The sequence below is a fragment of the Myripristis murdjan genome, chromosome 12 (genome assembly GCF_902150065.1).
Source record: "Myripristis murdjan chromosome 12, fMyrMur1.1, whole genome shotgun sequence".
Lineage (NCBI taxonomy): Eukaryota > Metazoa > Chordata > Actinopteri > Holocentriformes > Holocentridae > Myripristis > Myripristis murdjan.
This window is the reverse complement of record NC_043991.1, coordinates 16,661,561-16,677,224: the sequence shown is the minus strand read 5'-3', so window position 1 is coordinate 16,677,224 and position 15,664 is coordinate 16,661,561. Positions and strand designations below refer to the sequence as shown.

At 41.5% G+C, this 15,664-nt stretch overlaps 1 protein-coding gene across 1 annotated transcript; it reads left to right on the top strand.

Moving 5' to 3' along the window:
• The first annotated feature begins 13,771 nt into the window (after positions 1 to 13,771).
• On the top strand, positions 13,772 to 15,499 carry ankrd34ba (ankyrin repeat domain 34Ba). Its single transcript, XM_030065843.1, has one exon. The coding sequence runs from the start codon at positions 13,772 to 13,774 to the stop codon at positions 15,497 to 15,499; it is 1,728 nt and encodes a 575-aa protein (XP_029921703.1).
• The last annotated feature ends 165 nt before the right edge of the window (positions 15,500 to 15,664 follow it).

Here is a 15,664-nt window from a genome sequence, read left to right as displayed (position 1 = left end):
TAAAATAAATAAATTATCATTAGGTTTGGAAAAGGTTTGTCATCATTGATAAGGTTAGGAAAAGGTTCATCATCATGGTTAAGATTAGGAAAAGGTTCATTTTCATGGCCTAGGTTAGGAAAGGGTCATGGTTAAAGTTTGGAAAAGGTTTATTGTTATGGAAAAGGTTAGGAAAACACAGGATTCAAACCTCAGTCTGCAGAAGCAGATAAATGCCACACAGAGTTCTAGCAGCAGACCCATCTCTAGAACAAATGTTAAGAGGAGACTGAGCGAATCAAAGTCCTGTTGATTGTACCATCAGTCCCACTGACCTCCTGACATGGTGTTTTTGCTTGTTTTGTATTAGTCATGAAATTGAAAATGTGACAGAAATGTAAAAAGCCAACATTTTTTCATAGAGACCAGGCTGAGTTTGCACTGGAGTACACAATACTGAAAAAAGGACGCAGTGCAGTGAACACAAACAGCATAAGACATAAGAGATAAAGGAGTATGGGTAAAAGTGAACATGTCAGACAAAGTGAAAAACCAATGAATAAAAATAGGTGTTGAGATTATTTTTAATTTTTGGACGTACAGGTCACCAAGCAATCACTGAGGTGGATTAACCTCATCCTGTCGCGTCTCATCAGTTCCATCGTATTACAGGTCATGTCTGACCCCTGTGTATGAAAAAAGAAGAGCAGAGAGAAACGAGGCCTCTGTGGTCAAAGGAGAGGGCAAGGACACGCCTGCTGCATCACAGCCGGGCGCAGTCGTTGCCGCAGTGTTTTTCACCCTGAAGGGGAACACCATTCAGTTTGACAATTTGCATGCTTGCTCCACAAACTTCCTCATTCTCCTGCTACTCATGCTTCACTCCGCTTGCTCTTCTGCCCAAACTTACTCCTGCAACAACCAACCAACAACAACCTGCTTCTTTGTCATTTAGGACATCATTAATTTATCTTCAGTACATTTGTTTCTAACTTATACTAATTACAGGGACTGTTTGCATAATTATTGTCGCTATTCACTCTTGTGTTTTACCAATTTAGTTTGTCAGCCTATTGACTGTCAGTTTCCACACGAAAAATTCATTATTCTCGATGCTTAAGGGTTAAACGTTGCACACCACCCTCCCCTGGATCTGTTTGGTCCTCTTGCTCTAATTAGACATTGTTTGAAATTCACAGAGCGCATTTACACTATAGTTATCTTTAGTTTTGCACATCCTTTGATCTACTTATGAATTTTTCTGTTGCCAAATGAGCCTTTTTTCATGCCGTTATCTCTAAACCAGAAACTCCTGCGTTTTCACCCGAAAGCTCCACGCTGCAAGTTTGACTCAGACTTTAGGAGAGACATTTTCAGAAGCTGCATCTTAACTGCATATTTGCATCCTAAAACCACAGGAATAACAGAGCACCTCTCAAAAATTTGAACTCCAGGAACGTGTGGACTTTTGTTCACCCTCTTAACAACATTCACGCCATCTGTAACTATCTGGGGTAGTTTTTTGGTAAATATATGTACTTCTTGTCATATAATTATATATATATACAGTACAGGCCAAAAGTTTGGACACACCTTCTCATTCAATGCGTTTTCTTTATTTTCATGACTATTTACATTGTAGATTCTCACTGAAGGAATCAAAACTATGAATGAACACATGTGGAGTTATGTACTTAACAAAAAAAGGTGAAATAACTGAAAACATGTTTTATATTCTAGTTTCTTCAAAATAGCCACCCTTTGCTCTGATTACTGCTTTGCACACTCTTGGCATTCTCTCGATGAGCTTCAAGAGGTAGTCACCTGAAATGGTTTTCACTTCACAGGTGTGCCTTATCAGGGTTAATTAGTGGAATTTCTTGATTTATCAATGGGGTTGGGACCATCAGTTATGTTGTGCAGAAGTCAGGTTACTACACAGCCGACAGCCCTATTGGACAACTGTTAAAATTCATATTATGGCAAGAACCAATCAGCTAACTAAAGAAAAACGAGTGGCCATCATTACTTTAAGAAATGAAGGTCAGTCAGTCCGGAAAATTGCAAAAACTTTAAATGTGTCCCCAAGTGGAGTCCCAAAAACCATCAAGCGCTACAACGAAACTGGCACACATGAGGACTGACCCAGGAAAGGAAGACCAAGAGTCACCTCTGCTTCTGAGGACAAGTTCATCCGAGTCACCAGCCTCAGAAATCGCAAGTTAACAGCAGCTCAGATCAGAGACCAGATAAATGCCACACAGAGTTCTAGCAGCAGACCCATCTCTAGAACAACTGTTAAGAGGAGACTGCGCCAATCAGGCCTTCATGATCAAATAGCTGCTAGGAAACCACTGCTAAGGAGAGGCAACAAGCAGAAGAGATTTGTTTGGGCCAAGAAACACAAGGAATGGACATCAGACCAGTGGAAATCTGTGCTTTGGTCTGATGAGTCCAAATTTGAGATCTTTGGTTCCAACCGCCGTGTCTTTGTGAGACGCAGAAAAGGTGAACGGATGGATTCCACATGCCTTGTTCCCACTGTGAAGCATGGAGCAGGAGGTGTGATGGTGTGGGGGTGTTTTGCTGGTGACACTGTTGGGGATTTATTCAAAATTGAAGGCACACTGAACCAGCATGGCTACCACAGCATCCTGCAGCGACATGCCATCCCATCCGGTTTGCGTTTAGTTGGACGATCATTTATTTTTCAACAGGACAATGACCCCAAACACACCTCCAGGCTGTGTAAGGGCTATTTGACCAAGAAGGAGAGTGATGGAGTGCTGCGGCAGATGACCTGGCCTCCACAGTCACCGGACCTGAACCCAGTCGAGATGGTTTGGGGTGAGCTGGACCGCAGAGTGAAGGCAAAGGGGCCAACAAGTGCTAAACACCTCTGGGAACTCCTTCAAGACTGTTGGAAAACCATTTCAGGTGACTACCTCTTGAAGCTCATCGAGAGAATGCCAAGAGTGTGCAAAGCAGTAATCAGAGCAAAGGGTGGCTATTTTGAAGAAACTAGAATATAACATGTTTTCAGTTATTTCACCTTTTTTTGTTAAGTACATAACTCCACATGTGTTCATTCAAAGTTTTGATGCCTTCAGTGAGAATCTACAATGTAAATAGTCATGAAAATAAAGAAAACGCATTGAATGAGAAGGTGTGTCCAAACTTTTGGCCTGTACTGTATATATATATATATATATATTAGTAATGACAATAATAAATAGTTATCCTTTTTTATTATTTTTTAATTAGATCTATGTGTGTATTTTGTCATTTTTTTCCTGGTAATGTTTTACAAATTTTCTATTTATTTATTTTTATTCTATTTTTATTTTTATTTTTTATTTATATTTTTATTTATTTTTACCAGTCCTTTTCTGGTCATTTTCTTGTAAGTTTTTACTAATTTCTTGCCAAGTTTCAAGTCTTTTGTCGCTAATTGGCTCATCAGATTTTTCCAACATTTTTGAAAGAAATCACAGGAGTTTGCTCGGGTTGCAGGGGGTTAAATGAAGCGTTCCTCTCTCGTTTACCTCCAGTCTTCATGTAATCCACTCTTCCAGAGCATGGATCTGCCTGTGACTGAACGCCCTGTGCAGTTAGATGTGTTGCGGAAAAAGATACCAAGAAAAGCCTGGTTCCCCTTTATAGAAATCGGTGCAGATTTCAGTATAATTTACCAGCAGTTTAAACTGTTCTTATGCAATCATACCATCTGTTGGGAACATATGCATTAGCAAAAATCTGTCCGGCTCCACCTCACATGACCAGGATGGGTCATATAGAGGTAGCCATGGCGTCGACGTGGCTGCAGACGAGCCGCAGTGAAACGATCGTCATCTCAGTCATTGCATGAACACACCCCTGTTAGGAACAGAGTCACCACTCACTAAAATTCACCAAAAAATCTGTGAGATTACAAACAAAATCAAGCAGTGTTTCCTTCAGCGTTCCTTGATGGATCCTATGAAAGCGGTAACGACCTCACGTGGCAGTTTTATTTGAGCTGGTGTGGGCAAGAGGGCAGGGTGAGTGGTCTTGGGTGAAAATGTCAAGGGCTTGGATAATGGCTGTGGATGTAGCCAACGGGGGATTATGGGGGATTACTAGTACTGTATGTCTGCCACTACCGAAATAACTGCCACACATAGATCCCACAAATTACTGATCATGATCTGCATTGTTTACATTTGGGCAGCCGATAGGTGGTGATTGGAGCACAAACCGAAAACAAAAAAGAGGAGTGAACTACACTTTTCTAGCTAATCTTATTTATTTTGATATTTCTGGTTGTCTGTTGTATTTTCGTATTTCATTTCATTTCTCAGCAGTGTGCAGAGTTAACTACATGTAGGCCTAGGTCTAAACTGACACGCTCTCATGCCATCACACATAACGGCTGCCTTTCTAATCAATTAAGAATCTTGACAATCAAAGAACCATTTTATAATATCTAGCAGCTGCTTTGTGTTGCCCAGAGTGCCCCGAGCTCTGTAAGTTAATTTAAAAATAGAAGCAGGACATAGTTTCAGGTTTTCATAACATTCGGTTTATACTTGAACCAAGTCGTGACTTTTTGTAGACTAAAATACTGAGTCCTGCCTTGCCGTGGAGCCAGTTTTGACTGTGAATGTGCTCGGTGGAGATAAAAGTACTTTACTTTCCTGAGTATTTGAACGGCTTATGTAACACTACAGTAGATCTCTTAGCAATCTGCTCTAGTATTTCTAGCGGTTATTTCTTTAAGTGTTGGTTAATGTGGCCGGTCCTTTGACATGTCTGTGCCTGTGACAGAAATATTACACAGACACACCGAGTTAAGATGAACATATTGTTTATAAGCCGTTCTCTTTCTCTGTCTGTTATTTTGAGTAAGAGTGGTTCTAAAAATCAGTATTCATAGAAATTGCAGCAGCACAGCACTCTGGTTATTTCAATTAATTTGTGAATTTGTGTACTGCCACGTGACAAGGCTTGCATATTCCTAACACACCACGCCTGTTCCTTCCTTTTACCCAAAGAAAAAAAAAATCCACTTCTTCTATGCATTTGCTTCAAAGACAAACCTGCATTTCTTGTTTCTGTTTAAGCTCTCTCTATATCATAATTTCACTTCACTTTCACTGCATCACAGAACCAAACTAGATGAGTAAATGTGCACGCTGTTGGTGTGATAACTCAGGTAGTTTGAGCCATCAGTCCAGTCAGGTCAAAGATGTGAACCCATCATGCTTTCATGCCTGTGACTCCCATAAAGTCGCGAGTCATGCTTTCTTTGTTTCGTAAATTTCTTGTAGTTTTCTTGTAATTTAATTTAAAATATATATTTAGAATAATTATACATATTTTTCCTTTTTCTTTTCTCTTTTTTTAAGAATTTTTTTTTCATCTCTTGTAAGGTTTTACAAATTTTCTGCTTATTTATTTTCCAAAGAATGGGTTGCTCCAGTTATCTTGCGGGAATTGTCTTCCAACGTTTTACTAATTTAATTTAATTTTACTAATTTCTCTCAAGTCATTTCTGGCTAATTTGCTTATCATCCTCTTTCCTGTGTCTCTGAAAGACAACAAGCGAATTTGCCAGGGTTTAAAAAGATTAAATGTTACTTTTTTTTTTTTTTTTTCTTGTGACACTTGTTGAGTTGGAGTTGACTAAGGTGGTTACTGTAAAAGTCACTGTAACTTGGACGGGTGAGGACTTCAGTGTATTGAAAGTATAACATTAATTACGTGCACTTTTAGACAGCTACCTTTTAGGAAGACAGGACTATTTTAACCCTTTCTCTCTAACACACACACACACACACACACACACACACACTGAGAGAGAGAGAGAGAGAGAGAGAGGCCGACACTTGATGTTGTGAGTCACTCCTCCATCTCAGCCTCTGATGTATTGGACTGGAGCTGCTGTTGGCAGACAGGTACCAGGTCCATGTCCACTTCCAGAGGTCAAACAAAGCCGCTGGAGGACTGGAGGTCAACTTGACACAGGTCTGCTCAGACTGAAGCCACAGCGACTCCGGCTGCACTGACAGGACTGGCAGGGTCACCGCGGTGTAGACGTGTGGCTCAAAATGAAGCAGGAACCGAGAAAACATAACAATCTGTCTCACAGGCTGTGATAAATATAATTAACAACATTACTGGCCTAATATTGGCTAAAATGCTGAATTCTCTGAGCCAATACAGTTACTATTAACTATTACCTCTGTTTAACTAACAACCATTCTACTATTCTGCATTCTGTGTTCTTTTTCTTTTTATCAATTTATTTTCACTCTGCAGTGATATGGAAATGAAAGTGTGTGTCTGTGTGTGTGTGTGTGTGTGTGTGTGTGTGTGTGTGTGTGTGTGTGTGTGTGTGTGTGTGTGTGTATGTTTGTTAGTTTGTTCACATCTTTGATTCTGCAGTGTTTGTCTCTGTGATGTCACCTGTCAATCAAACTGTTCAGTCCAGTCCTGTAGCGTCGTTTTCCTTGGGCTTCCTGACGATGGAGCTTGACTGTCTGTAGGTGGTGCTTTTTTCTATAACTGCTCATGCTGACTTCTGAGCTCATCCTCTAGCCAACTCAGTCAAAATCAGCGACATGAAATGCATCACTCCCTGTGCAACAAGTGAATTTTTTTCTGGGGGAGCATGACCAGGAACAGCAGAAGTGTTTGGAACAACAAAATTAGGATGAACGGGATGTTGGTTGAATCAGTATTGTTTAATAGCAGCTGCCAACAATGACAGCCACAGCAGACATTAATTCACACACAGAAAAATAACCATTATAGGATTTTTATGGATTTTTTAGGCATCTTTCAAAGTCATAATTCAAAGTCCCACTCAACTCAAACATGTGTTTTTCTTCCCCTAAAATGTCTGACCTTGACTATGTTGACTTGTGTCAGTGCAAATTTTATCACTAGAGAGGTGTTTTCACAGTCCTCTGTTGAAGGCGGAGGTGTGTGTGCACGCCCCTAAAATCTGAAATTCAGGTGAACCCTGGGCCAGCTGGATTTGATACGTCACAAATCTCACAGCCAATCCCGTTAACTGATGAGGGGCTGCTTTGCATATCATTAGCATAAGCCCTGCCAGTCGTGGTGCTGGTGCTGGACAGCTGCCTGTATTTTTTATTTTTAAATAAAAACACAGCAAAAACAACTTGAAATGGCTATTTCACATGAAAGATATTAGTGTAACTAAAAGATTTGCTGTTAGTTTATCAAATCGATAACTCAGCCGTGTTCTCCACAGCTGATAACAAGTAAGCTTTGACAGCTGTGCTTTGTAATGTTGCTGTGGTTACACATTGAGTAGCAGATGACTTTAGAACGGTGATTAAACTTGAGCCAAACTACGTGTGCAATTCATGGTTTCAACGGACACCTGCTGGCCAATCAGAAAAGAGTATTCAGCCAGACCATGGCATAAAAATTGCAATATTGTTGAACGGAGATGATTTTTTAGGGATTTAATCAATGATTGGAGGGGGACTTTAAAGAAATGATTTGATAAAGAACTGTGGTCTGGAAGGTTCTTTGTGCAACCAGAAAAGGGTCCACAACGTCACTCTGAAGAAGCATTTACAGTTCGAGCTGGCGCCTTTATTTTTCTGAGTTTATATTAAGATAGATACACAGGTTGTGTTTTGAATTTGAGGTGTTGCTGCCAGGTGTTGACATAGCACACACAGCCAAAGCCTCTTTTGTCTAAATACTGTGAGTACTGATTGGTGTGATACACTAAAACTGCAAAAACTGGAAAACAGAAACCTCAGACAAAGCACAATGCAAGGTTTAGGCTTTCTGAAATTGAGTATACTTTATGTAGGTTATCAAAAAAAGTGTCAACATAAAAAACCCCAAAAGTGTTCTACTGTTAGAGGGCAATCAAGCAGTTGCCTGGTTAGTCATGACTGCTAAACATACTGTCCCGTGGGTGTCTGCTGTTTCCAGCTGAGAGTACTTGTTCACAGTGGTGATTTCCATCAGAACAGGGCAGAGGAAGTGCATGGAATGGCTGATTGTTTTGATGTTGTACATTTAAATGAATATTTAAACATACAGTTGTGCAGAGGAGCAGCGCTTTTCAGACTGAGATGTAATCTGAATGCATCCTCCTGATCTAAACATCTGTTTATCCAGGCTTGCATCACTATAGCTACACCTTGGAAATACCTTGTTATTTATATACTGGTGTAAATCTCTTTCACAATAGCCATTTTGACATGAAATAGCAGGTAAAAATAGATGTTACTAATTATATTAATTAAGGTTCTGTTCTTAATAATATGATAATTAATATCATTAGTACACCTGCTAGTTCAAACAGGGAAAACACACGTGTTTTATTAAAGTTTACAAAGCCATATTCTTATAGCAAAAGCTATGTACCTTGCCATACTCTCTGTGCTAAAATATTTGACGTTACCGGATGAGATGGAAACATTTAAAGTGCACAGGACCAGATGTACCGAATGAGAAAAATACCCAAACTACACTTTAGAAATAAATTAATAAGATATCAGTGAGGTCCTATATTTCTACCTCAAGGAAAGCATCGTCATATCAGTGAACAAGCCTTGTGGTGTTGAAAATGGCATAGTGCAACAACAAAATATGTCATATCTAACCAATATACACAGCAACGTCCGATATGTTGCATGTTACTCAGTTAGATAAATGCTGTTGTGCCCCTCTTACTAAAATACTTAGTACTAAAATGAAGCAATGTTTTGCGAAAACGTGATAGGCAGCATGCAAGATGTTGTGCATGATGATGTAGAGACATTTGCATATATCCTGTATTGTATGGTGCCTCCCTTACATGTCGTCAGTGTGATTTTCAAAATTCTGGAGGATAGCAATGTCACACACACACACACACACATTCCCTGATGTCTTGTCAATATCTAACCAGTTGTGTAGCAGTGCTGATGCATAGTCCCTGCCCTGATTTCGTCATGGGGGATATGACAAAATCATGTTAGGACCTATCCAGGACTTACTAACGGAAAGAAACCTAAGCCTAAACCTAGGAATATGATTATGTAAATGAAGGCATTTCTCCAGAGATTTTAACTACATGCAGCAGAAAGTCCAGGCTTTGGCTGCAACATGTCTGCTACATAGTAGTAGTTTAAATCAAACCAAATTCTTGACCGCTGCTCCAAAATGTAAAATAAACTGGGGTTGGAACAATAAATCGATAATGCAATAGATAACGATACTTTGTCTTCTGATACATTATTGAGGCTCTTGTGCCAAGTATCAATATTTGAGTTTTCACCTCAATGTTAATGTTAATGTTGTAGTCACTGTGCATATTAGTCTGAATATGAAACTTGAGCTGTTTTTGTTTTCCTTCTTGTGATTATAAACACTGAAGTGTAATGGAACTGTATTTTTATTTATGGTAGGAGATGAAAATTGCAGAAATACTATTTTCCATCAGCCACTACATCTCAATGTTGTTTTGCTCAATTATATAATTGAATAAGATTCAAGGCTCTGGGTTTTTATTTATCGTTTGCACAGACTATAACTCCAGGTCAGACCGGGCATTCAAATTCTTGGGACAAGGCTGCTCTTAGAGTTAGTGGACATAAAATGTCCACTGAATAAAATATACAACAACAAAAGAAGCAGCTTTTATACCCGCTCTTAAATACCCCTCTCACTTTATAAAGTAAAAATACAGAGGTAAAGGAAAGACTAACAGATGCAGAGTGTTAGGATGGCATGGTAACAGACTATAGGTAATAATTATTAGTGACTATGCAGAGAATTCAGCACTTTAGCTGGCCAGTATTAGGCTAATAATGTTAATTATGTTTATCACAGTCTGTGAGACAGATTGTTATGTTTTCTCGGTGTCTGCTTCATTTTGAGCCACACGTCTACAACGTGGTGGTCCTGTCAGTCCTGTCAGTGCAGTCGGAGTCGCTGTGGCTTCAGTCTGAGCAGACCTGTGTCAAGTTGACCTCCAGTCCTCCAGCGGCTTTGTTTGACCTCTGGAAGTGGACATGGACCTGGTACCTGTCTGCCAACAGCAGCTCCAGTCCAATACATCAGAGGCTGAGATGGAAGAGTGACTCACCACATCAAGTGTCGGGCTTTCTGAAAGACTTTCTGCTGCAAGAGCAAATGCACTTAATCTGAACAATGGAAATGCTATCAGTCAAATAAAGAGAGAGGGGGGGAATAAATACCTCTGCCAGCTAAGCCACCCAGTGACATGGTCGGTGTTCATGTCACTCTTGCTGTAAAAATGAACTTTATTAGTGTTATATATACAAGCCATCACCCATCAGAGCTTATGTAACCTTAGATTTGGACCAGCTGCAGACGACCAACATTAGTGCTCATTTTTTCAGATATCATGTTGCTCTCCTGCCTTCTATCATGTAGTGTTTTTGTTGTCATTTAGACTCGGTTATCTAATTTAGTTGCGTCTTGGCTTGTCATCTTGGTTGCTCTGTTTTGTTTTTTTTTTACTTTTGACTCTTTTTTAGATGAAATGTTTTTATAAGCTACTTGGTCTTTTGTTTTTTAGATTCATCTATATTAATCTGTGCCCAAATCTGCATTTCTTGCTTCTCTTAAAGCGGTTCATTTGAAGTCCCTTTGCCCTTTCTCTAAAACTGCAGTGATTACACAGAGTGGGAAAACATTTTAATATGCCGACATCTTGTGGTGAAGCCATGAACTGTCCTGTTGAGCCACAGTGTTACCATGGCTACAACCAAGTGATGGAGACCCAGTACCACACTCTGGACAATTAACAATGCATTTACTCTCACAGTTCAATTAATAACAAGGTACAAACTGATAATTCAAAGGATCTAATTGTTACAATGATTGCACCATAACTACAGCCTGCACTTACCTGAGGCATACTGGCACATCCATGATAATCAATGTTACATTACTCTTGCTTATCTACTGCAGTGTGTGGATGGATATGTGCAGCACTTACTAAGGTGCAGTTATCTCTGTTTAGGCGACATGTAACTGAACTAATCTTATGGTAATGATCAATTCGCCGTGATAAAGTCTGTGTTTACTTATTTTTGTGATGTGTGTTGTATTTTCAAAACCATGTAAACAAGAAAAAGTATCTAATCGATCAATCTGTCACCCAGTCACTCAATCCGTCAGTATTCTTATAGAAATCACAGTGTTAATGCATATGGATTCACTGTGCATGCATGGAAACTTATTCACACAATCACACACACACACTCACACACACACACATACATACACACACACAGAGTGAATAGCTGCTCTGGTACAATAACTAAACTGCCGTCATTCCGCCTCTCTGATGGTTGTCATGGAGATGTCATTGATAAGGTGAGCAAAACAATTTTTCTTTTTCTTCATAACTGACTCCTGTGCAGTAGTTTCACACGCTGAGCAGGCCCCCCTTGTTGAATCAGATTCACTTCAATCAAAAAACAAATCAGATGAGCTGCGGCATTAGTTTTTTTTTTTTTTTTTTATGAGCGTTTCACCCTTCCTGTTCATTTCTGTCACCCATCCCTGTGTTCGCCCCGCTGTGTAACTCTCTCCTTTTAAGAGCTCTGCTGCTTGGTGATGGATTAATTATTTCTTAGACCTGGCTGACGACAAGCCTGCATTACTCTCTCTCACTGGCACACACGCACACACACACACACACTTCCTCCAGGGAGCAAACACACTCTCAAAACCCTGTGTGCAGTCCCTGTCTTCTCCGGTTTATTGTCACACAGACACACAGCACCTCTGCACCACCTGGTCAGAGAGGACGTTATTTGCGGCGCTGCTACAGAGGAGTGAGTGTGTGCAGGAGAGGATTAAACCTGACTGAAGACTGGTGAGTAGCACAGATTTAACATTTAAATTACTGCTCTCAGCACGCTCTGTAAGTACATTTGGGATTATTAAAACTTCTTCTATGGGGCAGAATCTGGTTGATAATGGAATTGAAGTAAATTTAAGGTGTTGGATACCGATTTACTGCATGTGGTTGGTGAAGATATGGCATTTTAAACCACATATCGAGATGGAGCATGTGGACAGTGAAAATTCTCGCTGAAGTCAGAGTTTGTCAGGAACATGCTGGCACCAAAACTAGTGAACATCTAGCATTATTTGCTGCTCTGTCTGTGTATATGAATGGCATGCATGCGCTTCAAGAGTGTGTTTTCAGGGCTCTCGCATACATGCCATACATACATACATGCCTCGGTCAAAGTGGAGTTCACAGGACAGAGGACAGTGACAGTAACAACAGAGAGGGTGACAATGTATGAACACATGCATATATGTGAATTTTGAATAAAAACACACTGCAGATTACCCATGTGTTACACAACAGAGATTAGGACATTGCTAAGGGCAAATATAGATGCTGAACGATACATAGCGTTAAATGTTAGGCACTGTTTCGGTTACAGTGTACATTAAGGCATGCACACAAATAAAAACACACTCAGAAATGACACATTGTAACCTGCTGCATCAAAGAGAAAGGCACTGATCGGAACTGCAGTGTGAAAAATGTCTGGCCATATTGTGCAGGCTCATTCAGTTTGAGTGGTGTTTGATTGACACCGGTAGACCATTTTCACCAAATGGACTTGACCTTACTCTGAGTCCTGCCTACCTAGCAGCCCCACCACCCCCTCCACACACACACACACACACACACACACACACACACACACACACAAGCACACACTAACTAAAAGTCCTGGCAAGTGGAAATCTGTGAAGGCGCCTCATAATGAGGGTAAGTTGTTTTTTTTTTTTTTTTTACTGACACAACTTGCATATACTGTTCCCCTAACACTTTTAAAAGCCCTTCCTGGTGATGTTTTTCTCTGACCTGAAGCGAGACAAAGATGACTCTCCTGCCTCTTATGACGCCCACATGCGACACTGTTCCTTCTGCTCAGTGGGTCTTTCAATCTCAACACAAAATAGAGTCATTAGAGATTCATTATGGCACACACACACATACACACACACACACACACACACACACACACACACAAACAGATACACATACATTTGATAACCTTTTATACTTTGCAAAAAAGGTGAACCATAAAAAGATTCAACCTGTACAATGGCATGTATCTATCTCTATTGCTCTGTATGCAATATATATATACATATATATATATATATACATATACAATAATTATTTCATGGCCTGTAATCCACAAAAAACCTTATCTTACTGTCTGAAGCACAGGCAACAACCATTTCAGCCGGTCTGATAGAAAAAAGCAAGGACACAGTACAAAGGCTGATAGAAACTGTCTGCCTCTCCTTGGGCTGGAGAGGACAACCACATGAGAAGGAGCTGTTCATGGAATAGATCCTATCAGCAAGCAATAAAACCAAGAATTTTATGTCTTCTTTCAGACATGATAGCCACTGATTTCCCACATACAAATAATGAATTTACTGATAAAGCGGAGGGCAGGTGCTTCATGCAGTACACCACAAGAATGTGAAAACACATTTAGGTAGATTTTTTTTTCCACCACAGTAGTTTCAAGGTCTGCTCAATGATGGTCATTTGAGTCTTATTGATTTTGTTTTTCTTGTACTTTTGAGGTTTTTGGGTTGTTTTTTTTATATGCAGAAGCAATGTGAAAATATATTTTTGTTCAAATAAATTTACTCTGATTCTGGATAATTCGCTAAAAGTATTTTTTTGCTACCTGCAGAAACCTGCCCTGCTGCATCTCCAAAACTGCCAGGTGTGTCCAGCAGAGGGAGAGCCATGGAGGGAGAGGGATGCATTTCCGGGGCAGCTGTGGATTCAGGCAACCCTTTGCTAAGAGCCGTTTTCCTTCGTCGCCTGCGGCTTGCGCGGCTGCTTCTGGAGGGAGGGGCTTACATCAATGAGAGTGATGGCCAAGGACAGACACCCCTGATGGTGGCCTGCAGGACCCAGCATACTGACGCCCAGAGCGCCAGCCGGGTCAAACTAGTCCAGTATTTGCTGGAGAGAGGAGCGGACCCCAACATCCAGGACAAGGCTGGCCGGTCCGCCTTGATGCACGCCTGCAGAGAGCAGGCTGGGTCTGAGGTGGTGTCTTTGCTCCTGGCCAGCGGAGCAGATGTTGGCCTGGAGGATCGGTCTGGGATGTCAGCACTGGTCTATGCGGTCACAGCCGGTGACCGGACAGTTCTGAAATTATTGCTTGACACATGCAAGGCCAAGGGTAAGGAAGTGATCATAATAACTATTGACAAATTCCCCTGTGGGAAACTGCAAGCCAAGCAGTATCTCAGCATGCTTCCTCTTGGTCAACTTGATCAGACAGGTAAAATGCCGTTAGCAGCGCCTACATCCCCCTCTGAAATCCAGCTCATTGCCTCCCCCCAGTGCGTCTCTTCTTTCTCAAGTTCTGCAAAGCAGGCCTTCTCCTTTAAGGAGAGCCAGTGTTCTGGCAGTAGCGGTGTCTGCTCTCATCCATGTTCCCCATCACGATTTCGAGCGCTAGGCGAAGGGGAGGCAAGTAGACTGCAGCAGCCCCTCCTGAGGTTGAACTCTGAGCCCTGGCTAAAAATCCCAGCTTCTCTGCTGGCCCAGAAGCCTCATTCAGGCCCCTCATCCACAGAAAACCTTCCAGAACTCAACCTGAAGGAGGATCTCTCTCTTGGATATCCCACTCTGAGAGGTGCTGCTGGTGAAAACTACTGCAGCACCTCTCAGACGTGTAACTGCTCCACCGAACAGATAAGAAGCATGAATTCAACCACCGATGGCATAAACAAGTCTGAAGGAAGTTTGGCAAAGGAGGAAGGAAATGAGATCCAGGTAGAGGGAGAGGAAAAGGGAAAATCAGGATGTAGTGATCTACTAGGACATAAAGCATCTTTACCAGGTCTTTCCTCATCCCACTCTGCCTCCCATCCTGACCTCCACTCTCAAAACCTCAGTTCGCTCACCTCTTCCTCCTCCTTTCCAGTTGGCAAAAATGTCAGCAGTCCACTCCACAACATGGCATCTTCCAGCTTGCATAACATCATTCAGAGGCGCAAGCTGGGGGCTGACCTCTACAGCTCTGATCCACAGCTAGCCGTACAGACACAGAATCTTCCTGAGGAGCCCCAGCAGAGAGAAAAAGACCTGGCGGAGGGTAAGAGGCTGGTCAAATTGCGCTCCTCCACCACGCTGGGCTCCAGGGAGTCGCTGCTGGCCTCAGGTCCGACCAGAAGTGTCCGTTCTGGGTTTGAGCGCAGGGGGTCCGCAGCCTTCTTCTTAGATTACAACTCCCAGTCCCGGCCCAGGTCTCTGCCACCTCTGAACATCAACTCCCCCAACGCACACATCCCGAACATGTATGATCCCAGCTCCAGTGGTAGGGGTTTCTGTGGGACAGAGGCTGGCCTAAAAACATTGATTCCTTCTGCTCCCCCTGGGCCTCCCAGAGAGCCAACCCGGGCGATGCTGCTGAGGAGACACTCCATGCAGACAGAGCAGTTCAAAACAAAAGCTTAATGGGATATACGTCAATAGAAACAAATACAACCGGAGGAAGCCTGAGAGAAAGGATAGCAACAGTGTTCATCAGCGTACTTCAGCATAAAATATGTTGTCATGCAAATTTTGTGTGCTGTGAAATTCAGTGAGGAAGCTCAAAGAGATCTCTTAAAAAATCTGAAG

What these genes read in the sequence shown, in the direction of transcription:
- ankrd34ba (XM_030065843.1), top strand. Translation starts at nt 13,772, where the DNA reads ATGGAGGGAGAGGGATGCATTTCCGGGGCAGCTGTGGATTCAGGCAAC.